The sequence below is a fragment of the Nannobrachium achirus genome, assembly GCF_963921795.1.
Source record: "Nannobrachium achirus genome assembly, chromosome: 19".
In the NCBI taxonomy this organism is placed as follows: Eukaryota; Metazoa; Chordata; class Actinopteri; order Myctophiformes; family Myctophidae; genus Nannobrachium; species Nannobrachium achirus.
This window is the reverse complement of record NC_137826.1, coordinates 17,662,528-17,687,691: the sequence shown is the minus strand read 5'-3', so window position 1 is coordinate 17,687,691 and position 25,164 is coordinate 17,662,528. Positions and strand designations below refer to the sequence as shown.

Genomic DNA, 25,164 nt, shown 5'->3' with positions numbered 1-25,164 from the left:
ATATTTGCAGTTGGTGCGCGGACAACCATCCCAGGTCGGTCTGTCCCAGGAGGTCTCGCCCAACGCCCAAGAGTGGGAAATAATAAAAGAGAATCACCCATCAACTCCCGTGGATGTCCCGGCTCTTACTGCTGCTCTTTCTGAACACCCAAACAGATGCTGGGTTAAATATTTGATTGTGGGGCTAATGCGGGGGTTTTTAGCAGGGCTATGCTGGCTACCAAAAACATAATTTGTGTGTCCAAACCTCAGGTCTGCGCTGGCAGAGCCCGAAGTAGTTGACGAGCTCCTAGGGAAGGAAGTTAAGAAAGGTCACTTAATCGGTCCGTTCGCTAGGTCTCTTTTTAGCCTGTTCAGAGTCAGCCCGATAGGAGTAGCGACAAGGAAATATTCGGGAAAAAAAGCGCCTCATATTTGACCTGTCCGCGCCCCATAACAGCCCCACTCCTAGCATTAATAGCTTGATTCCGCTAGCGCCGTTTTCTCTCTTTTACGCATCAATAGATAACGCTATTCAAATGATCAAAAGTGCGGGGCCGGGGGCCTGGCTGGCAAAAGCGGACATAGTGGATGCATTTAAAGTGATGCCTCTCCACCCCTCGCAGTGGCACCTGTTCGGAATTCAATGGCGCTCTAAATTCTATTTTGCGGTTAAACTGACCTTCGGGTGCCGCAGCAGCCCGAGGATTTTTGACACTTTGTCAGAAGCGTTGTGCTGGGTCCTGTATAACGAGTACAAACTCCCTTTCGTTTTGCACCTGTTAGACGATTTCCTCACTATTACGCGTCGGCGCCTCCGGCAAGGTGCATTTCCATTGTACGTCATGTTTTCAATTCTCTAGGCGTACCATTATCCGAAGAGAAAACAGTGGGGCCGGCGACTCGCATCGAATTTTTGGGCATTATGCTTGATAGCGTGCGCATGCAGGCGGCCCTACCAGCAGAAAAATTGGTGCGCATTAGGGGACTCGTAAAGTCTTTTTTAGACAAAACACAGGCAGCAAAAAGGGAATTATTGTCTCTCTTAGGCCATTTAAATTTCGCTATGCGCATCATTCCCCAGGGCCGCTCCTTCGTTTCCCGGCTTATCGACCTGTCAAAATCAAAAAAGGAGATGACAGACATGATAGAGTTAGACGAGGGGAGCCGCTCGGATCTTAAATTTTGGGCGCTCTTCCTAGAGCAGTGGAACGGTATTTCGTTTTTCTATAATTCAGAGATAGAATCACCAGAGTCTATGCAATTCTTCACGGACGCAGCCCTGTCCGTGGGGTTCGGGGGTTATTGCAACGGGGAGTGGTTTGCCAGCAGGTGGCCAAAGGAATTTAATGACTGCTTTGTATGAGATTTATCCGATAGTAGCGGCAGCATCTCTCTGGGGAGGCGAGTGGGCTCGCAAACGGATATGCGTCCTGTGTGATAATGAAGCAACGGTGCAGGTCATTAACAAGGGCCGCTCGTCGATTGCTATGATTAATAAATTTGTAAGACGCCTTACCTGGCTATGCCTCCAGGGTAATTTCATTATTCAGGCAGTCTTTATTCCGGGGAAAGAAAACAGCATTGCTGATGCGCTGTCCCGCTTTAAATTCCAGGAGTTCCGCACGCTGTGCCCAGGAGCGGCGGAGCTCGGCTGGCAAGTTCCAGCTTTCTCGGAGCTGGTACTGGATTAGGCCAGGAAAGGCCTCTGGCCTACCTCATGGATGCTGCCGCGAAGTACATGAGGAAAGGGCTGGCGCCCAGTACAATTAAATCATATGATTCTGCATGGTGGTTCTTTCGTTCTTTTTGTGCCAGGTTCACATGTCCCCCCCTCCCACTTAATATTCCCCTGATCTGCGCATTTATTGTACACTCGTATGAGTCTAGGAAATTACAGCCCCCTTCTATCAAGGCGCTCATTTCGGGCGTGCAATTCCACCTGCGCTGCCTCGAACCTACCGTCCCAAGCATTTTAAGTAACCCGGCCATCCAGCTCCTGCTCAGCGGTCTCAAAAAAGATCAAGCACAAGGCAATGACCGCAGATTACCCATTACTATCACGGTGTTGCACGGGATGGTGGGGAAGTTAAGGGGAGGCATGTATTCTCAGTATGATAATCTCTTGCTAGAAGCAGTGCTTCTAATGGCTTTCTATGCTTTTCTTAGGTGCGGGGAATACACAGCAAACTCACTGGCTTTTGATCCAACTAGGGATCTCTGTTTTTCTGATCTATCTATGCAGCCCACGCATTATACCATTCTGCTAAAGCATTCAAAAAATGATAAATTTAGTGAAGGCACCCCAGTCGTGGTAGCAAGAACTAACACTGTGTTTTGTCCTTTCACCTCCATGCTCAAATACCTGGCGGTCCGCCCGATGTCTTCGCTGAATGAGCCCCTGTTTCGCACGGACGGCGGACGCCCAATGACGCGCGCCTGGTTCAGCACCAAACTGAGAGAGATTTGCCAAAGCTGCGGCCTCTCACCGGTACTCCACACTCCACACTCCCTAAGGATTGGAGCGGCTACTACGGCAGCGCTGTTGGTGCCCTCGGCTACCCTTAAATCGCTGGGCAGATGGTCATCGGCGGCCTACGTGCGCTACATCAGATTCTGCAAACCTGAAATCCTGCACGCACAGAGACTGATGAGCAATCACGGGGCCCAGCTGGAGTAATCAAGACGGCAATCGAACAGACTCTCTCCGATCAGCTGTGAGGTCGCGGCGTCATCGATAGGGCGTGGGCTGTTATCTATATAGGATTGGCATTATTGATAGGTGTGTTCGTCATGTTTATGCATCGCTGCGAGTTATAAATTCTATCATGCAAAAGCTAGGTGGTTGCTGGGGTGTTAGTTAGGTAGGATGTGAAGCTGTATGACGCTGTAGTTATATGAATTAAAGGTTTCATCGCTGCTTTTGGTTCTGCTGTCTATATATATATACGTCCATGTTGCTGCTTCCGCTTTCTCTAGGGTGTTTAGTATGGCTTCAGTCAGATTGCAGTATATCGTTATAGTCAGCAGTACCACCTTCCTCACCGTTGGGTTCGGTCTGCAGCTGCTAACATTCTTAATTATTAAATTATTTTAGCAGTACTTATAGCGTTTTGGCAAGCTGCCAATATCATTGCTTAATATTTTGCTTAGTAATATTGGCTAGCACTGGCATGGGATTCTGAGATTTTGGCGTGCTTTGGGGGTTTGTAGTTTTGGGGGGTATCGGGCCAGGGCTCGCTGTAATTAGATTATGCCCTCGATGCTCATGGTAACATGAGGATCGTGGGTTCAGCGAGCCATGGCCCGAGGCAGAACCCCATGCCAAACCATGCTAACTTAGGCTATAGATTCTATGCTGTCTTATAGTAGAGCTAAGGTAGACTGCCAATACTATGCGCTTAGATATAGGCTTAGATTCTATGCTGTCTCTATAGTAGGGTGCTCAATATGCCATGTTGTGTGATGCTTGCTTTCTGCTTCATTCTGGTCATTAAAGTATATCTTAACCCAAGTGATCGTCTCCTGAAATAGTGCGACGATTCTTAAGGATCAAAGCGAGTTCAGGGGGCGGTCCCAAGGGAGCGCGCGCGCGGAGGGGGGTGGGTCACTAGGTCCTGCCCCCCCCCCTTACCCATAGTTCTTAGGGAAGTCAGATGGTGGGACTCAGTCTCGTTGCATAGCACTGCCCCGCCACCACCCCAGCGCCACCTTCAGGTTCTGCCTTAGATCCCCCTCGGGGGGTATCGGGCCAGGGCTCGCTGTAATTAGATTATGCCCTCGATGCTCATGGTAACATGAGGATCGTGGGTTCAGCGAGCCATGGCCCGAGGCAGAACCCCATGCCAAACCATGCTAACTTAGGCTATAGATTCTATGCTGTCTTATAGTAGAGCTAAGGTAGACTGCCAATACTATGCGCTTAGATATAGGCTTAGATTCTATGCTGTCTCTATAGTAGGGTGCTCAATATGCCATGTTGTGTGATGCTTGCTTTCTGCTTCATTCTGGTCATTAAAGTATATCTTAACCCAAGTGATCGTCTCCTGAATTATATTTGTTTAACAGATGATCTCTCCCATCTCTCTTCTTCCCTCGTGTCACCTTGGGGAAGAAGGTCTGGTCTACTCTCTCTCTCTCTCTCTCTCTCTCTCTCTCTCTCTCTCTCTCTCTCTCTCTCTCTCTCTCTCTCTCTCTACTCTACTGCTTAGCCGAAGGATACAATATAGCAGATTTTAAATTGAAACTAAAGTTGGCAGCATACTCCAAATGTCTTGAATGTTTTTGCTTGCTGAAACTATTTTATACTCGCCGTGGCTCTGCTGCGAGTTCTGAAATGTCAGACCCCACTCTGTGTAATTAAGTGATTGAACAAGTAATTTTTACCACTGATTGCCGCTAATAATTGGTTCTCAACCTTTTCTGGATCAGGAAAATCTTTGACCACTTAACATGTCAAGGATAGGCAAAAAAAAACACACTCGTGTGAACTGAGCGGTGGTGTGTGTGTGTGTGTGTGTGTGTGTGTGTGTGTGTGTGTGTGTGTGTGTGTGTGTGTGTGTGTGTGTGCAACAGCGCCCCTCCCTTAACATGTGTGGTCAGAAAAGGTTACTGCAGGCTACAGACCCGGAGACAGACAGACAGACATACAGACAGACAGACAGACAGACAGACAGACAGACCCACACACACGGCCACGTATAGGAGCGTTGTGACCACCGCTCAAAAAGTTAAGTTGACAAAGAGTGTCAGCAGAACGTTGTACATGAGATAAAGTGCAAACAGAGTATCAATGTATTTGAGGGACAGCGGCATACGTATTTGTCAGGAGGTTCAACAACATACCCCACAAGGTTAACCCCCGGCAGTGCAGTGTTTGTTTGATTACTCCACAAGGACTGACATCATCTTGTACAGGGTTCACGATGGCCATGTACAATACATGTACGTCTTTTGTTCAGTCCCACCCTCTTTGATTCCAAACTAGACAAAAAAAAAAAAGGAAAAAAAAATTAAAAAAAAAAAAACGCTCTGTACCTTTCTTGCATTACAGACGTCGATCCTTACTGATTTTGGTGACTCTGTGGCATTTCCTCTTGTGTTGCCATTAGGTCAAAATTTCCTCTCAAACACCTAATAATTCGATTGCTATGAAACCTGTTGAGGTCGGTGAGTTCATGTTCCCTTGAGAATCAATAACCATACTGACTGTGGTGAGCCCAATGACCTCTATCTACACTACATGGGTCCATGCATGTTGATGATGGCTTATCATCAGAGCAGGGGTTCTCAAATGTTTAAATTTTAAGGACCACCATTGTGGGGTGCTTTAGACCCCCATAACTCTGAGAGTGTACAAATGGAACCAAGCAGATCGGTAAGGATCCATTTGGTTCCATTTGTACAATCTCAGAGTTAAAGAACTTTAAGGGTCCATTTGGTTCCTAACTATCAATCATTTAGCTGCAGACCCCCTGGAACCCCGTCAAGGACCTCTGGGGGTCCCCGGACCGCACCTTGAGAACCTCTGCACCAGAGTATTCTCTTCCTCAGATATATGTTCTTAGATATTTTGACTGGAATAGCTGACCTCTGTGGGCAGCAGATGCCAGAAATAGTAGGTCTCTAGGATTATACTGCTCTACTCCACTGCCTCTACTTCATGCAGTGACCCTTAGGCCAAAAGGCACTTTGTAGCTCTTTTTATTATGGTTTATTTCATTTTTATTTAAAAGTTCTTGCTGCGGTTCATAATAGATCCAATATATCCTTCAGTGAATAAACTTTATACACAAGGATGACATTGCCACATCAATTTTGCTAGCTTCAGACTTAAGCCTTGTATACTTGATTTATACCAAAAGCTAGCCGATTTACAAGTTCACAGCTTGTATATCGGCTATTTTCAGCGCAGGACACAGGCGTGACGGGGCATGAATTGGGCAATAGGCTTGATTTAAAATATTGATTTATTGATTTATTGCTATGAAAACCTGCAGCTCATGTGCGTCAGTCAGTCACGTTTCATGTCAAACTCCATATGGCCAAGGCAGAATTCATTTGCAAGTGTGACTCGCGTCATGGCAACCACACATGGGCCACAGGGTAGTGGCACCTAGGCTTGTAATCTGGCCTGGCAGCGTGTCGCGGGTTCGGGCCCCGATCCCGACGGCCTTTGCTGCATGTCATCCTCCCCCCCCCCCCCCCCCCCCCCCCCCCCCGTTTCCTGTCAACCTACATGTATACCTATCACAGAAACACAAACTTGCAAGTTAATTCTGTTCCTTGTCTCTAATGTCATCAATATTAAGCCCATGTCTGGGAATGCCCATATATGGGTTGAGAAAAGACGGGAGAGCATTATGGCCATATATGGACATATTGTGTCATCATGATAACCAGTGTGGTTGTCGCGATGCGAGTCACACTTGCAAATTAATTCCGCCCGTGTCCGTTTTATGACCATGTATGGATGTCATTAATATTAAGCACATATCTGGGAATGCCCATATATGGACACATCGCTGTCTATGCAACAGATGGAAACTGGCTCGGCAAGGCTTGCTTATTTGAAAGCTGATAGAACTCCCCTCCCTTCTTGGGTGGCAAGAGTGCGACACACACCAGTACAGTCAGTGTCACAACAACATATTTGTAGATTAATATTATTATAGAAAACACCGGGGGACAATGAACCAGTTACTGAGAGAAGAACCAACTGATTTACTGTGTTATAGCTTCATTTAGTATAATTGGCAGACGGTATGAGCTTGTAAAGGCCCTGATTGGTTTGAGATTGTATTTGTAGTTTCAAAGTAAACACATCCCTGTTCTCGGCATCAGAGCTGCGATTTCTGTAATCGGATAATAAAAAACAGAGCGTTTTATGTTCTGAGGCCCTCTTCATGGACTGCTCTCGCTCCAGGATTATCTCTACTGCTCTGCAACACACTGCCATGCACGCACGCACGCACGCACGCACGCACGCACGCACGCACACGCGCACACGCACACACACACACACACACACACACACACACACACACACACACACACACACACACACACATTTTCATTATACAATTGTTAGGATGTCAACATTTTAGGACATTGATTTTGTATGAATGACATTAGCCTAAAATGTGTTTTGCCATTCTTTTTACCCGTATAAGCCTGAAGCCACAAAATGGCAGATCTACAAGCTCACAATCTGCTCTGTGAGCTTGTAGATTTGCTATTTTCGGTGGGCGTCACTGGTGCACAGCTAAGCATAGACCAGGCATAACTCTTAACCATAATCCCTAAACCTAACTAATCTACAGTAAATGTCTAATCCTAACCCTAACCCCGACCTGAATCTTTTCATAAGTATGCCTAACTCCCCGATATGTTTTGTAAACCATAAAACCACCATTTCTCTTGTGAGGACCAAGAGAATTGGCCTTACAATGTCTATTTTTCAAATTCTACTAATACTAGAAGTAGAACAGTTTTTTTTCCAGCGGGGAATACGTTTGCAGGGGCTGTGAAAAAAAAGGGGCTGTGAAAAAAAAGACAGAAAAATTCAGCCCCACCTCCTAGAACACTCTCTGCCTCATATCTTGACCAGGCTTTTCTCTTCGCAGATGAGTAAGCCTGGCTACGCGAGGCTATAGGGTACGTAGGGACATTTGGTCCTCAATAATACAACGTCCACGCGTGCACACACAAAACCACACACGCACGCGCGCACACACACACACACACACACACACACACACACACACACACACACACACACACACACACACACACACACACACACACACTCTCTCTCTCTCTTCTTTCTCTCGAAGGCGCTGAACACATCCGTTTGTTTGTGTTCACTGAACACAAACAAGCGCATGTTCCTAAGTGAAGTCAAAGGTTCAATGTTGTCGCCGTTGTGCGGTCGTTCTGTAGATGTGTTGCGCTCTGACACAAAGCCACGCAATGAAAGCGGCAATGGAGAGAAAAGCAGATGGGAAAAATAACAAATAAAGGGAGAGATAGAGAGAGCAATGGAGGAGACAAAGAGAGACGGAGAGAGGAACAGAGAGAGGGAGAGAGGATCATGGAAGGGGTCACATGGAATGTAACCGAGAGAGATAAGGTGACCCGCGAGAAAGAGCGTGATAGAGAGGCAGTAAGACAGTAATGGACAGGGAGAAAGAGAGAGACAGATAGCCGATAAACAAAAGGAGATTGAATGGGTTTGTTTGCTGAATGGAGGTGGACAGGCCTGGGATGTACGGACCAGAAGTGTCCAATCCAGAGCCCCACAGGCAGTGACATCTATCAAGTGCACCATTTCCTCTCTCCCCTTAATGGTCCAGTAAGCCATCGTCCTCTGCTCCTTACCACACAGGAGGATCAATGTGGCGCTGCAGGATTATCCCCCTGAGACGCTCATTGGTTATTGATTGAGTGATTGATTGAATACTAGATTAGACCGAAATGTAAACAGATCAGAACGTCAGACATTAGGCTACAGCTAAAAGGATAACCTCAATGGAAATGGAAACACATGCTGGGGACAAAATTTAGTTTTCGAAATATCTAAAATTGACAACCTACTGTAGTCTCAATGCTTCATGTGTTGTGAGGTTGTAGATCAGTTTGTATTGCGCCTGGTATTGATAATGTGCAGTACAGTACGTATTGTATTTCGACCTAATTATCTATTGAATACATAGGTCCATAAGGGAAACAAGTCCTCAGGGCTTTTTCTCTTAAACCTTTTAGCACTGTTTGCATAATTCTAATTGCTGTACTGTTTGCAATTTTGCTAATCAAATATTCAATCAATCAACCAAATGCGTTGTACAACAAAGTATACAGGGCCGGGGTGACACAGGAGGTAAGAGCGTCCGCTCGGGGTCTCCAGGTTCGATCCCCGGCTTCTCCTGCCTTAGTGTCAAAGTGTACATAAGCAAGACACTGAATCCTTAACTGCTAGTGATGAGCTAACCTCGCCCACCAGGCTTTCTGAGAGGAAGCCTGGTGTTCGTTCACAACAGGCCGTTTGGTTTCCGCCTAAAGCGCGGAAACCACTAGAAGAAGCGACGTCGCTTTGATTTGGTTCCCTCCGTTTGTTTCCCCAATCCCTATTAAAATGCTTGAGTAGCCTAGTGTAGTCTTGCCAGTCGCTAACAGTTGGACTAAAAGATGCATGTACCAAACACATTTTTCAAAAGCAAAACTACTCCGCATCAACGAGTTTATTAGGTAGGCCCTAAAAGTATGTCCTTGAGCGCAGGGGAATATTTTGGGTTAAAACTGATTCCGGTGGATAGTTCCGGCCAAATTGTATTCCTTTGAGTACTACAACATGACGTAAAGTGGTTTCCTTCCTCGACCGGATCAAACCTCGAAAAGTGAACTGATCCCAGACTAGTGATGAGCAGGTTGGTGCTTTGCATGGTGAATTAAAATACACATTGTAAAAAGCTTTGGAGAAGGTTGCTCCAAACAGTAATGCACCATTTGTCAGACTATAGGGCTTAAGTTGTTTAAAAGGCTGTTGGGTAAAATGGGCATCTCGTCTGTCGCCACCATCTTCTGAATAATTATAGAAACATCACAATGATGTTTCTATAATAGTTTCACAATGTTTTCTGCTCATTCACTCTCATCATGCCATGGACCATACGCTGGCTGGAAATAAAGGGCCTTTTTTATGTCCTTCCTGCATTGTTCTGGGAACAAATATCTATGTGATTGTGGGTATAAGTGCCCCCAAATCAAATCAGACACAAGATACCCATTGTTGTGAGCCAAATGGTGGTGGAAGCATGTGCTGTTGAGATTCTAGTTAACACAGAGAGTAGAATGAGACAGTGTAACTCACTCACAGAGACACTTACTGATTTTGCTTTGTGTACTGACAAACCCCCCCCCCCCCCCCCCCCCCCCCACACACACACACACACACACACACACACACCCACCCATCAACGATGTCGTTATGCAGAATGAAAGGGGAGAACCTGTGAGGCGCTGGGCTGGAGACAAAACGCGCAAGCAAGAGACCAGGCAATCAGTGTTGCCATGTCTGCTTATTATAACCGAATTCAGGCTTGTTTTTCTGTAAAGTTGCCTGTAAATATTAGTTGTGTAGTTGCTTATTAGGGCTTGCTTCCAAATTCCAAATGATTGTTTAACCCAGTGGTTTTCACATGTTCACATCGAGGACGCATTTCCACGGACCCCCCGATCTGAAAATATGTTGTGCTAGGGACCAGATTTGCCTTGTTAAAATGTTTTAAAAATATTCAAAATATTTTACTCAAGATCATTATTATTGCAGCCGTAGGTCGCAGTTTAGTATGTGAACCGTCACAGCTTGACCGTATCTCTGTCTGTTTGTCTGTAACACCTGACACTGCGCTCCCCTGACACATCACTGTGACATCACAGGTGACGTCAGATACTCAGAGCAGGGATCTCCATATATGGGCATAAAAACAGGTGACACCACAGTGATGTCAGATACTCAGAGCAGAGATCTCCATATATGGGCATAAAAGGGATTCATGGCCAAGACAGATGGCCAAGACAGAAGGCCAAGACAGATGACGCAACCTCGCTTTTCGCCCTTAGGCGTCTTACTGGTTATTATTATTATTAATATGTTGAATAGCAGATCTACAAGCTCAGTTGTGAGCTTAGGTTTAAAGTGCTCATGTGGCTTATAGTCGCTTCTTTTGGGCTTGTTTTCATAGATCTGGTTGCTTATTTCTCTTGCAAAATCTGGCAACACTGCAGGCACCGCTGCAGCCTGCCATGCCGTGGCCCAGCAGATGATAATGTGCAGTCATTCCAATCACTCACCATGCTACTGGCGGATGGATGCCTCGTTCTCAATATGAGTAACAACAGCAGCAAAAACACATTACATGGATGAGTGGGTTATAATTTCCTTTGCTTTCTCTTCTGTGATCATAACTGACAGATAATGGAGCCCACCTCCAATGACATAGATCAGTGGTTCGCAACCTCTTCTTCTGAGCTCTGGAACACAAGCATGTTTCCAACAATGTCCAAGCACCATGCTTTGCCCTAGCCTTGACGACTTTGTTTGCAGTCTTATGCAAAGGTTCAAATGTAATCTAGATGCATGTTATTTGACACATTCCAATGTACAGATTATACATGTTTAATTCTGTACTTACTTTACCTTTGCCTGGTTAATAAACCAGACTCTATCACACACTTCATTTTGGGAAGAGAGTCTGGAATTTAACACATAATATCATGATACTTTTTAAACTAGCGGAAAAAAAGTATGGCTAGGGCTTGGCCACTAATGATAAAGTAGGGTATGTTTCTAGGGTTTCTCCTGGTTCCAACGAGTGAAGACCCATGCAGCCAAAAGCAGTATTCATCTTAATACCCTTATACTCTTTTATTCCCATCCCTCCCCCTATCACATCTTCATCTTACTAGCATTTCTCACTCTTTTCTTCCCACTGCCCTCTCTCCACAATCAGTGTAAATGGAGAAGTCAGCTTCAGTTAAGAGAGAGAGAGAGAGAGAGAGAGAGAGAGAGAGAAAAGACCATCATGTTCCCTTGCGCTGTTCTGACTGACATGGGAACATTGCTGGGGCTTAACTGTAGAAAGTGCATAATGAAATGGATATGTTGAATGAGTTTCTTTCCTGGCAATAATGACTCCCTCTGAAATGTATCAAATATGGACGGGATTTCACACGCAATCCTTTTCTGAATCTCACGATATCCCACCCCAATTGATTGATACGGAACCCCATTCTGTGCATGGCTTTGAGTCAAACAGTCTAATTCCTCTGCGCTTAACGTTTGAGCAGTTTTCAATGCAAGCGATGACTTGCTCTAAAAAGGCAGACATAGTAGGCAGGGCAGTCGTCTGAAAACACATTTGTAGTTGCATAATGGAAGTCTTAAATATTACTAAGAATCACTGCATGTCAGGAATCGATCCTTATCCTTTTATTTTAAACTTCATCATAGATACTGTAGTGCAGGGGTCTTCAACAGGGGGTCCAGGACCCCTAGGGGGTCCTCAGAGCTACTACAGTGGGTCCTCCAAATCTTTGTTTGATAGAAAGAAAAAAATAAAATCTCCTTTTTACCCAGATTCTTTACCAGATTCTGAGAACTTTAGCCAAAAATAGCTGACAACCCTAGTTGTGAACATCTAGGCTCATACAGTACATCTTTTTTTATTATATTCTTATTTTATTATATGTTCGCCTACAGATATAATGCGATTGCCAGTGTCACTGTGGTTAATTGATTGAATACTTTATTACGTAAACAGAAGTGCAAACAGCTGGACATAAACTTTGTCTGAAAAGATGACACCAAAAAAGTTCTTGCTTTCTTTTCACAATCAACACTTGCTTCTCAAACACAGCGTATATAGACCTTTTTCCAGAGTGCTGCCATGTACCCGTAGCTGCGGTGCGGGGGCGCACACAGCCAGTTCTGGTTGCCGCTCTGAGAAATGGTTTATATGATATCAGAGAATAACTGTTCCCCCTCCTGTATCCCCACACACAGGTTCCTCCTATCCTGTTGGACAAGCAGTTTTCTGACTTCACCCCCGACATCACGCCCATCATCCTGGCTGCCCACACCAACAACTATGAGATCATCAAACTCCTGGTACAGAAGGGAGTCTCTGTGCCACAGCCACATGAGGTGGGTCCACATTACTGTACCTACTGCTGTCCAACTGGCAGGTCTACTGATACTACTGTATAAGCCATGGGTCTTCAACAGGGGGTCCGGGACCCCTAGGGGTCCTCAGAGTTACTTCAGGGGGTCCTCCAAATCTTTGAGCGATAGAACGTTTTTTCTCCTTTTTTATATTAACCACTTGAACCCTAGTGTCCATATTCTGAGAACTTTAGCCAAAAATAGCAGATCTACAAGCTCACAACGCCTCGCAGCGTGAGGCGTTGTGAGCTTGTAGATCGGCTATTTTCGGCAAAGAGCTTTGGTGTAGAGGGTAAAAGAGCAGACTAAGTACAGAGTGAAAGGTCAAGTTTATTAAGTATTGACGGTTCAAGTGGGATAAATATCTGAAAACACAAATTGACATGAATCCAAAATACACTGACGATTGTGCTGTCAAACAATGAAACTATACGGAATCTATGATAAGGGTCCCTGCTTCATCTCTCTCTCAACTAAGGGGTCCATGGCCTGAAAACGACCCCTGCTATAAGCCAGATCTCCTTTGGTCTTTAACCTACGATCTTGGCTCTCCAGAAGTGCTTTGCCTGAGGATCACAGACAGTGTGTTTGTCCGATGATGACATACTGGTATACTTTATATTTCTGGGAATTAATTAAATTCAAGTGGCAATGTCCCTTAGTTAATCATGCCCACAGGCTGTCGTTGACACCATTACAGAGCTCTCATCGTGTCCAGGTTCTGGTATTGCAGAGAGCTGTAACTGCAATGCTAATGTGTGACATCGGATTTCAAACCATAGCCCATTACGTGGCTGGTGAGACAATTAGGAGGGAAACAAGAAGTAACATATAAGCCCGGAGGGGGCCTTTAAGGTTTGAATTAATGTACCTGCTGCATATCATTGCTGCTGGCATATAGCCTGCTACTATTTTAAAGTTGCAATAGGCCTATGCCCAATTAATCATGCCCACAGGCTGTCATTGACATCATTACATCACCCTATCTTAATTGTGGCAAAAGTAGCAAAAATAATTGTTTAAAACTGTGCTGTCTGAGATTACCTGTTCATGTTTTGTTTGACTAATTATCATTATAACAGATGATAATGATTCATATACAGTCCTCTGTGTATTGTTTTTGTGTTATTGTTTTGTTCTGTTTTCCTCCCTTGGTTGATGTTGTTTGAATTAAATATAATTAAATATAAGATGTTCTGTAATCTATGGACCCCCATGAAAACCAGATGGTTAATCTCAAGGGGTCATTATTCCCAATAAAGAATTTCAACATGTAAACATGGTAGACCATATTATGACTTACTGGTTGCGACTGTAGGTCGCATTTACTATTAAACCTGCAGCTGCAACCTTGCATCAGTCAGTCACGTCTCATGTCACGCTCCATATAATGTATAGCAAAGACAGAAAGTTGGTACAACAAATGTATCTCCATATGTGGAGCTGACTATCATCACCTGGATCTCCATGAAGATCACGACACCAACCTCGTCAAACCATAGCCATACATGGAGACGACTGGATCATCACCTAGATCTCCATATATGGAGAGACATTTATGATGTCAGATGTCATTCATCTCCATATTTGGGAAAATATGGACACATTTTGTCTAAATAAACATAAACAACCAACCGCGACATGAATCACACTGGCAAATTAATTCTGTCCTTGTCCCTTTAATCAACCAACCACGTCACCTGTGTGTGTGTGTGTGTGTGTGTGTGTGTGTGTGTGTGTGTGTGTGTGTGTGTGTGTGTGTGTGTGTGTGTGTGTGTGTGTGTGTGTGTGTGTGTGTGTGTCTGTGTCTGTGTGTCTGTGTGTATACGTTGCCAGATCAATAGTTTAACTCCTGCTTCTGCTGTATTAAGCTCTGTTGTTTCAGCGTGACCTCGCCCTTAGGGAGTCTTATTGCGACCGTCAGGTCGCAGTTACTATCAAAACCACCACCACCACCGGCTGTCTGTCTGGCCCTACTCTTATCTCTGGCTCTGTTGCCCCTATCCATGCCAAACTTTGCACACACACTCCTTGGCTGGCAAAACACAACCTCCGCCTCTGATTTCTCACATGCCCCTCTTCTAGCGCCACCATGAGGTTGCTTTTTGCAGACTCTTATCTCCGGCAGCGTTGCCCCTATCCATGCCAGACTTTCCACACAGACTCCTTGGCTGGCAAACCACAACCTCCGCCCCTCATTTCTCACATACCCCTCTTCTAGCGCCAGACAACATACATGCGATCTGATCGTCGCTTATCTCCCGATTAGGGAGTCTTACTGGTTGGTATATATTAACTGCACTGTTCCAAGTTTATGAGGTCCACACAGGCTGACATTGTTATCTTCATCACATCATTCTGACACCTTGTTATTGGGCGTTGCAGGTGCGCTGTAACTGCGTGGAGTGTGTGTCCAGCTCGGACGTGGACAGCCTGCGTCACTCTCGCTCACGCCTCAACATCTACAGAGCTCTGTCCAGCCCGTCGCTGATCGCCCTGTCCAGTGAAGACCCCTTCCTCACCGCCTTCAGGCTGAGCTGGGAACTGCAGGAGCTCAGCAAGGTGAGGGCAAACTAACAGGTTCAGGCTGATCCTGTTGCAGTTTTGGTACAGTTCACTCCAAACCTGGTTAATACCTCTTTAGGCCTAATTCATACTCCGTACACATTGTACGACCGACGACTCTGTTGTGTGGTAGAGTATATTATAAATCTGAACAAGTGCCTCAGTAAATTAATTTGTTTTAACTGTGAGAGTATAAAATGTTAATGTACTAGGGGTACTTTGTCTTACATTGGTTACGCACAGTTTATACCATGCATGTGCAATACGTATATCTGAAAACGCATTTGGAAAAATCGTTCATAATGCTATATTTTCAATAAAGCAAATTGCCAATATTATGTCAGCCAAGTAATTACTATTATAATTTTTGGCCTGACCTGAGGGAGTTTTGAATATTAAAATAAAGAAAATAAAGTGGACGAAAACTAAACAAATGAAAGCTAACAGAAAGTGGTACAGTTTGAGAAACACATGAGCGTCAAAGTACACCTTTGTCCAGAATAATAATAATAATAATAAAGTTTGCTGCAAGGTTGCCAGTAATGTTTCTCAGATGTGCTCGTTTGCAAACCCTAGATACAGCATGTTACAGCATGTTACTGGGGCATTCATATTCATATTTATACCTTATTGATCCCAAGAGGGAAATTCACACAAAAGACGAGGGAACTTCATACAGTACAAGTGATTTGTGAGAAAACAGTGGGTGTCCGCTCTCCAACCGTGGAGACATTCTGTTTGATTCTTTGCTTCTTTAGTTGTTTATCAAAGCTTCTCGTTGCCAAGGACCTTCAAATAGTTGTAGCCTATTTTGAAATGGCTTTTAAAAAAGGAAAGGGAAGGAGCGCCCTGGTGCCTGCTGGCCTTGGGGTCCAGGCGCAATGCGCATACCACATCGGCTCTATGCCTGACAGCACAAAAGCATCAAAAGATCTGCAAGCTCGAAATTGATCTGCTACTTATGCTATTGAATTTGGATCCTGAAAAGTAACCGCTTGTGCGTGTGTTTTATCTTTGATCTAATCTTTCATTCTCTCCGTTCCATTTGGCCTGCCTGCATGCCGCCGACTGGCAGCTACGCCCCCCACTTTGCAAACCACTGGTGGTTTCTAAACATTCCCACTATGATGAAACACTTCTCCAACCGTACTGAGGCTGCACTCAGCGCCTGTAGGTTTATGCTGTCTACGGTTTTTAATGCCTCTTCCATATTCTCTTCTCCCTTTGTTTCTACTCCTCCGCTGGCACCGTTCAACCCACACACAACCTCACAGGGCCTTCAAGTGAAGGCAACTTGTAGTACAAACACAACAACAAAAAGGGCTTTACAAAACTGAGCAGAATGCCAGTATGTGTCGGGAGAATGAGATCAAACTCAAACAGCACAGGCACGAGAGATAAGGTGAGGACTAGGAAAGGTGTGTCAGTAGCAGATGGCAGATTCGAGGAGGATGAATTGAATGGCATGGACATGCAGGTTGGTACAGTAGAAGAGTCAAGAATCTTTTTACAGCACACAAAGAAAGACAGATTGTATAACGGCCCGTCGCTGTAGAAAAACAATCCTATTTCCATATTTTAGTACCGTAAATGAACGCCCTACTTGTACTACAGCGTCACACAAAACTATCAAAAGTAGCAGATCTGCAAACTTGAAATGTGGGGAGTAGCGATGCCTTTTGAGCTTGAATTTCACATAACAGTTTTGGACATATGAGTTTTCCACAGACGATAAGCAGGAATTAATCACAAAATCACAAAGAACTAATCAGTTCTTATTTTTAGCAGAGATGGTGGTCTTTTTCCCAGTCCACAGGGCGCCGTGCGTGCCCTATCTGCAAACATCTTACATGCTATCTTCACTTCACACACGACAGCAGTGCATCTTGAAGCATTATTGTCCCCATGGATATACGATTTGGAATTGCCTTAGTTTATCTGGATAACATCGGGGGACTTTGATAGAATAGACTTTTATTGATTCAGAGGGAAATTCAGTTGACATAGCACTGCAGCAAGGAAGTTACAGGCATGGGAAGTGACACTAATAGAAATAGGGTAACAATATATTACGTTATTTAAAAAAAAGATTACTTATGTGTGTGATTTGTATTGTTCGGCCTAGCTGGTCACACAAATTAAACATTTGTGTGACCAGCCCGAACAATATAAGTATAACTTTTATCCGGTATGGCCAGTCAGTAGGGACTTGCTTTCAAGGCCGGCCAAAAATGTACCCATATTGCAGTTTGGTGTGTCTCTTTTTTTCTCATTCACTATACCTTTCACCCCATACTGGCAGCTTCTGGCTTGTTATTTCACCCACCCGCAACTCTTTGACAGAATTTTGTCACTTCCGTTTTTACTCTTGGCCGCGTTCAGCACTCCAAATGAATTCAGAGCGATTAGGCAGCAGTTTTTGTGCATAAAATGTGAACTCTCTAAAATAGCTCCTTTCCAACAAAACCTTTACCATTAGGAGACTTAATGTTCACATCCGCAGCCAGAATGACAAAAGTTTTCCATCATTTTGACTATACTTAGTTGTGGCCCTACCCATCAATTCGGTCATACTCTCGATCTAATCACTTTTTGTTCCTTGACCACAAAACTGTTTGAACGTTATTTAGATAGCATGTTGTTTAAATAGATGCTAGGTTCATAGTTGACCTGGTACTAGCACTACTGTACATTGGGGGTCATCCCTACGTTCCCGGTTCCATGTTTCCCAGGTTGATGCTCCCTGCTTACCTTACGCGTCGGCATCGCTTTGCATCATGTTGCAAACTTGTAGATTGACTACTTTCACTACTTTATTATCATAATTTTTTATTCATCGGATTTCTTAGATGTGTTTCTATTTTACATTTATAAAAAAATCATAATTTTTTTAAAATCTTTTTTAATAGCTATTTATGAAAAAGAAAATGGAAAATAATATTGGATTTTTACTCGAGTTGTGAACCATAAAAATGTTCTGTGACCCACAATTGGGTCCCGAACCACTGTTTAGGAAACAGTGTCTGCTAAACGGCTAAATTATAATTATTGCTCATGCTGGTAAATCTCCAGACACTCAACAAGAGCATGTTGGCAATGCTGCTGTCCTTTTCAATGTTCCTCTTGCACCTGTGGTCTCTTATCCTGAGAGGCCCTCGAAGCCATTCATGTTCTGTGGAGGACCTGGCTACTGCATTCATGCAATGATGTCCTGCCACACTAGTGATGCACGTGTGTCCTGATCCACCCGACCCCATTATGAGAGACTGAGAAAAGAATATGTGTTGATCAACCATCCAAACCTGACCCGACTAAAACTGTGAAAAAAAGTCAACTTCCGGGAAAATTCAGCCCCACTTCCTAGAACTCTTTCTGCTTCATATCTTGACCAAGCTTTTCTCTTCGCAGATGAGTAAGCCTGGCTACGCGAGGCTTGCCAAACCCCAAGGGTGTAAAGAATGAAGAAATATTTTGCAATTAGAAATTGGTCTCAACTTGCAGTGTTGGTTTAAGCAACAAGTGTTATGCTCTGATGGGCCTCCTTGCCATACTGTGTTATGTTTGTGTTATGCGAACAAAGCATGATGTCCTCGGTCTTATTTCAGTCATTCAGCAATCTGTGTAATGTAATCTTCGGATTACTAATTATAACATTTATTATTCGTTGTCCATGGTGCTTAAGGGTGCATAGTACATCTACCTTCGATATGAACTCTGCATATTTTTTCTCTCCGTCGTTAAAATCTCTTCATTATAGAAGACACGCTTACTTCCAAGTCTCTTTCTCTCTCTCCCTCTCACAAACACACTTTCACTGCTGCAACCTCCCTGCGCTGATCATTAAAATAGCCTCTCTGAACAGATTTTCTGGCCTGAATCATTTCTCCGTTGTACAAACCCAAACCAGTGTGTTCCCAAGGTCCCATCATCACAAATATCCTTGACATCTCAACAGCGAACCACAAAATAATGCCTTGGGCTATGTGTAGGTATATATTGTGACAAAACAGCAGTAGTCCTGACAAACCAAGGACAGCCCACCCCTGTTTGACAGCAACAGGCCATACACGCTGTAGACACAGTGGGGAAAGTGTGTGTGTGTGTGTGTGTGTGTGTGTGTGTGTGTGTGTGTGTGTGTGTGTGTGTGTGTGTGTGTGTGTGTGTGTGTGTGTATCATGCTGACAGGTAATGGGCCCAGGACGGACACTGAAAAGTGAGTGAGAGTGTCATGATGCTGACTGCTTATTTATTTAGCTGGGTGGCTTATATTACTTTGATTGTGTTCTTTGTGTTCTTTGCTTTATTATTTTGAGTTGCAGTGTTTTGGAAGCCAGTTTATAGTGAAGCAGGTCAGCATGGAGGTCTCCACCCCAAATTGGACAGGTGCAGGGCATGAACTAATTATCTGTTGCAGGCTGCTATTGGAGCTGGGCTAGGAGGCCCTCTCTATTTAAGGGCCGCTGTTGGAGAGGGAGGCAGTTTTGCTCTGGCCACGACGGTGCACAGACCCCCAGCAAGGAGAGAGGAGGAAGGACCTGGCCTCTGGCAGGAACCAACTGAACCCCACTGGAAAGGGAAGTACAAACTCATGCATTGCCACTTTACTACTGCACTGTAGTGGATACGCCCTGGCACAAGTCACTTTGCTGCTGAACTGTAGTGGAAAATCCCTGTCACAAGTCACTTTACGGCTGAACTGTAGTGGATCATCGTTGGCACAAGTCACTTTGCTGCGCTGGCATGTAATGGAAACTAATTGACTCTGTATCTATCTTCTGACAGTGCGCACTGGATTCGGACGGCACTGAAGACATTCCCTTTTCCCCATTGTAGTCTTCTCCTTCATGGTGCGTCCCTTCTTGAGAGTGCTTTCTCCGGTGACTACAACTATTTGGGCATCAGATGCAGTCATCTCTGTGTCTGGAAGCACAGTGTTCTCTAATGCCATGGCCATGCTACTTGGATGGTCAAGAGCAAGAGCAGAGGAGAGTGATGGCGACTTATCACCAGTGCTGCAAGATTCTGGACATGCTTCAGGCTGAACTGCAACATGAATAGGCACTGCTTTTCCCCCCACTTTAGTCTTCCTCATAGTGTAGTGTCTCTTTTCCTTGACAGCACTTTGTTCGGCGACTACAATTATTTCAGTATCCTCAGATACGAAATGCCCTGGATAACCTTTCATGGTGCTTCTGTACCCATTCGTCTGTGGTGTTACTCTCCCTCATCCTTGCTGTGCCGAAGGATGCATCCACAGGCTACACTCCGCATTACCTGATGTTCGGGTGAAACGCCCGCCTGCCTGTGGAGGTAGCCCCTTACGTTTCTGAATTTACCTTTTTTTATATTTTGATGTCGGTAAATACAGTCACTTGCTCCTCTGTTGGGTCTCTCTGATACGCAACGCTACCACTGTCTGGTCTCGGACGAATACAGCTGCGCTCAGATGTTGTTGAGATTCTTTAAAGATACCCAGAACTGCACTAGGAGAGCGCGGAAATGTGTGCGAAGCGGCGCAAATCGGCGATGCCGTTAAGTATCATTAATTTATCTGTGAAAATTTAGCAGCTTTTTCCAAACTGTATCTCGCTTCCTCGTTACGTCACATATTCCGCCTCCCCGCGTTGTGGTTGGCTACGTTCCTGCCTCTGATCTATCAGAGACAGGCTGACACTACCAGCCTGCCAAAAGACGCCGTGGGGAGGCGGGACATGTGACGTAATGAGGAAGCCAGATACAGTTTGGAAAAAGCTGCTAAATTTTCACAGATAAATTAATGATACTTAACGGCATCGCCGATTTGAGCCGCTTCGCACACGTTTCCGCGCTCTCCTAGTGCAGTTCTGGGTATCTTTAAAGAATCTCAACAACATCTGAGCGCCGCTGTATTCGTCGGAGACCAGACAGTGGTAGCGTTGCGTATCAGAGAGACCCAACGGAGGAGCAAGGGACGAGAGGGGCTACCTGTGGAGGTATCCTTCGGCACAGCAAGGATGAAAAAGTAACACCACAGACGAATGGGTACACCATGAAAGGTTGTCCAGGGCATTTCGTATGGCTGAAGAAAACACCCAGAAGTCTGGCACTAAGGCAAAAGACAGGTACGATGCTACTACGAAGGCTACTCCACTGCTCCCAGGAGAGAGGGTATTAGTGCACACCACCCGACGACATGGCCATGGCAAGTTGGCACCGCACTGGCCATGGCAAGTTGGCACCGCACTGGGAGGACCAGATCCAGGTATCTATCTTCTGACAGTACGCACTGGATTCGGACGGCACTGAAGACATTCCCTTTTCCCCATTGTACCTTTGACCCCTGAACATTGCATTCCCCTGGCCTGTACATTCGGCTTCTGAACTTTCCCCTCCTATGCCCTTATTGGACTGCTCCACTTTTATTCGTTTTAGGTTGAATAAAAGAACATTGATTTTTGTACTTCTGCCTACTGTGTGGTTTGTGTGGTGCCTCCCCATGTATGGTCACTTTCTAGAACCAAAGCCTTTGGCTTGTTGTTATTGTTCACACTACTGTGTGACCGCATTGGAAAACAAACATTATTTATAGTCATTATGCCAATTGATTCCTCCCCACACACATTTCTGTGTTGTCATTGCTGTTGTATCCTTCTGACTCACCTACCAGTGAGGAGCCCCCACCGGACAAGGTAAAGCCGCAGTTAGAATTTGCTGCTACAGTGTAAAGAAGAAAAATCAAAGTTCTTCTCACAGCTTACCGTATTTTTGCAAAACTTTCACAACCCCCTGCTGCTGTTTAGAACCATTATCTCTCTTATTCACCGCCTGTGTCTTCTACTGAGAGATATGGCTCCCTTTTTTCCATCATTAGATCCACAGTCATGCTGCTTCTGTGTCTGCCGCACAAACTTTTAATTCATTTTAACTGTCCGGTTTAATGTAATCCTCCTCCTCTCCTTTAGATGTTTTACCCACAAGATTTTAAAAGGAGGTTTCTGCCTTTTTTATCTTCAAATATTTTACCTGTGTTTAACACATTTTCTATCTTCAGGGGTTATTCCTCAGATTCTTTCATTTGGCTGTTGTTCAACCCCTACTGCACTTTTTTAAATAACACTTTCTTGCCAACAAAAGTACTGGAGAAATATTCTCAGCTCATATCTTTAGACCGTTCACTCTTGCACTTAAGAAAGTTTAAAAATACATTAGTTACTGTGAGGCGACAGCACTACCGACTGCGCCACCGTGCCAATGCAATTATTGACATTTAATTTATAGTTTAAAACTGTAAGCTTGTATATATGATATTTCTGCATTTTTTTTATATTTGAAAATGTATGAACATTGTCCTCTCTTTGGAACTATTTAAATCTGTGGTTCTCTGTACTGTAGATGGCGTGGCTGTGACAGTACAGGTCCTTACACTCCGGGATCGTTTCTTTTGTGCAAGTTAATTTGCATTCATTTAAACAGTTATTTGTGTCATGAGTACATCCACACAGGAATGTGAATATTAGCGCGGTGATAAGGCAATGTAATTTATTTTTGAAACGAGGACAATTTTTCCACCGCGCATAAAAGCAATAAACTGTATGAATGAGGCAACACCAAATGAATAGTTTGATGTGAAAGGTCCGCAGACGCATTTGGATCATTTATTCGTCACACTCCCTTATGTCAGTGTTTAATTTCAAACATACTTTGAAGACACCCTGTCCTGATCTATTACGTTACCTGTCCAAGTTGAAACGCTAAATTCATTGCATTTTGGTTTCTCGTGAAAGGAAATGGAGCAAATAGAGAAAACATCCTTTCTGCTGTTGAGGAGATAGAAGCAGAAAGTACAGTATGTGCCCTGTGTTGCCATTATTATGCTGCTCAGCCATTACCCTTTAATTAAATAAATGAATGATGTATTAAGTATGAGATACATTTTGTATGAGAACAAGGGCTCTCAGCTATATCTGGTTAGATGAAGCAACCTATGAACAGGGACGTACGTATTATAGTCCGGGTGTTTCGGGCCGTATGGAATCCTGCACTTTATGATAGAAGCATGGAATTTGGCACACAGTTAAAACATGTCATAATGAACATTTTTGGCTATAGGGACATCGCAGATTTGTCTTGGGAGCCAATCAAAGTTGGGCTCTCATAGACTTCACTATACAGTAAAATAATACAAACAAATAAATGTGCTTTAAGTAGCATGTGAGGGGTCAAACTAGGGGTTTTTCATGTTTATGAATCCAATGCAAGCTTTTGTTTTGCACAAAAAACATTCCTTGGGCTAAAAACGGACCCCATAAAACTATGGTTTAGTCGCTTTTCACAGTTTTGTGGGGGCCGTGTTTTGGAAAGGAATGTTTTTTGTGCAAAACAAATGCTTGATTCAGAATCATGAAAACCCCCTAGTTTGACCCATCACATACTTAAAGCATATTTATTTTTTGTATTATTTTAGTGTGTAGTAAAGTCTATGAGAGCCCAACTTTGATTGGCTCCCACAAGTTTCCCAAGAGAAATCTGCAATGTCCCTATAGCCAAAAATGATCCATATGATGGCATGTTCTAACTGTGTGCCAAATGTCATGCTTCTATCATAAAGTGCACGATTTGTGCATGAAACGCACTTGACTATTAGGCTATATCGAGAAAAGTTCCCAGACAAGTCGGCATGTCACTGAAAGGTCATAAATAAAATTGGCCTTTCAAAAATACTTCTGCATTACATTTGCAGTACAGTACAGTAGAGTATTATGGTATTGAGTACAATGCACCATAATATTGTACGTTATTCTGCTGTAGTTGTGAATACTGATGGAGTTTGCTTTTTATCGTCTGTCGGGTGGAAACTGTTACTTTTCAGGATTAAAATAAGAAAATAGCAAAGTAGCATATCGTCACTGTCAGGCAGAAACCTTGTATCTACAAGTTTCAAATGTGTATGTTTTTTCGTAAAGTAAAGCCCTAAATCATCATACAAGACTGTCGCACAAAAGTTGTGAAAACAGCAGATCTACAAGCACACAGTAGATCGTCTGTTTTCCCTAGTTTAAATCATTTTTAAAATGAGAAATGCAAAACGAACGGTTTTGGTCATACAAGGTTTTCACCCGACAACAACGATATATACTGTAGAAGCTCTAAACGCTTTGCTGCGTTTCGAGCTTGTAGATCTTCTACTTTTGATTTTGTGTGACGCTGCAGTATGATCAAGTAGGGCATTAATTTACGAAAAAACACAAAAAGTTCAAATATGGAGATGAGAGGTTTCTGCCTGACAGCAGCGCTATGTACTAATCCTCCATCCTTTCTGACCATGGGCATTCAAGGATAGTTCAAAGAGCTGGCTGAGCCTTTGCGGTGTCCGGCCCCAGGCTCTGGAACGCCATGCCCATACACATTCACTCTGCTCAGACCTTTTTAAATATTTACTAAAGACTATATTTTTTATGCCTGGCCTTTTGCTCTGTTTGAATAATGTAAACCCTGCATGGCCTTTACTGCATACTTGCTTCGTGCCACAGCTTGTATAATCTGCTATTTTGACAAATATATAAAAATAAAAATAAATCCACGACTACGTTGTCATCGGGTCACTGTCACTGTCAGCTAAACACAGCAGGTGACAAAGACAGAAACCTCAGGAATACAGCCCCCTCAGGAATGCAGCCCCATTTGTAGCAGTAAGCCCCATTTGTAGCAGTAAAGAGTGTTGTCTGTTCTGTTGCTGCATGGAGAATGAGATGTGCTCACACGAGACATGCTGCGAGAGAGACAAAGTCTGCCTTACTTTGTAACTAGCCAATCAGGAGCTACTCACGAATCTGGAGACACAAATGTGAAGAGCTAGCACACCACACTAGACCATCCCCACCTTGTTTTAACATGGGTGGATTGTTTAGCTGTGCTAGGCT

At 44.1% G+C, this 25,164-nt stretch overlaps 1 protein-coding gene across 1 annotated transcript in view; it reads left to right on the top strand.

Moving 5' to 3' along the window:
• LOC308304651 (short transient receptor potential channel 4-like) overlaps nt 1–25,164 on the top strand; it is a gene marked incomplete at both ends in the record, with an annotated part of 74,308 nt that overhangs the window by 15,800 nt on the left and 33,344 nt on the right. The window contains 2 exons of the mRNA XM_080749275.1: nt 12,542–12,682; nt 15,086–15,262. Of these exons, the coding sequence (XP_080605401.1) occupies nt 12,542–12,682; nt 15,086–15,262 (318 nt within the window). The remainder of the gene's footprint in view (nt 1–12,541; nt 12,683–15,085; nt 15,263–25,164) is intronic.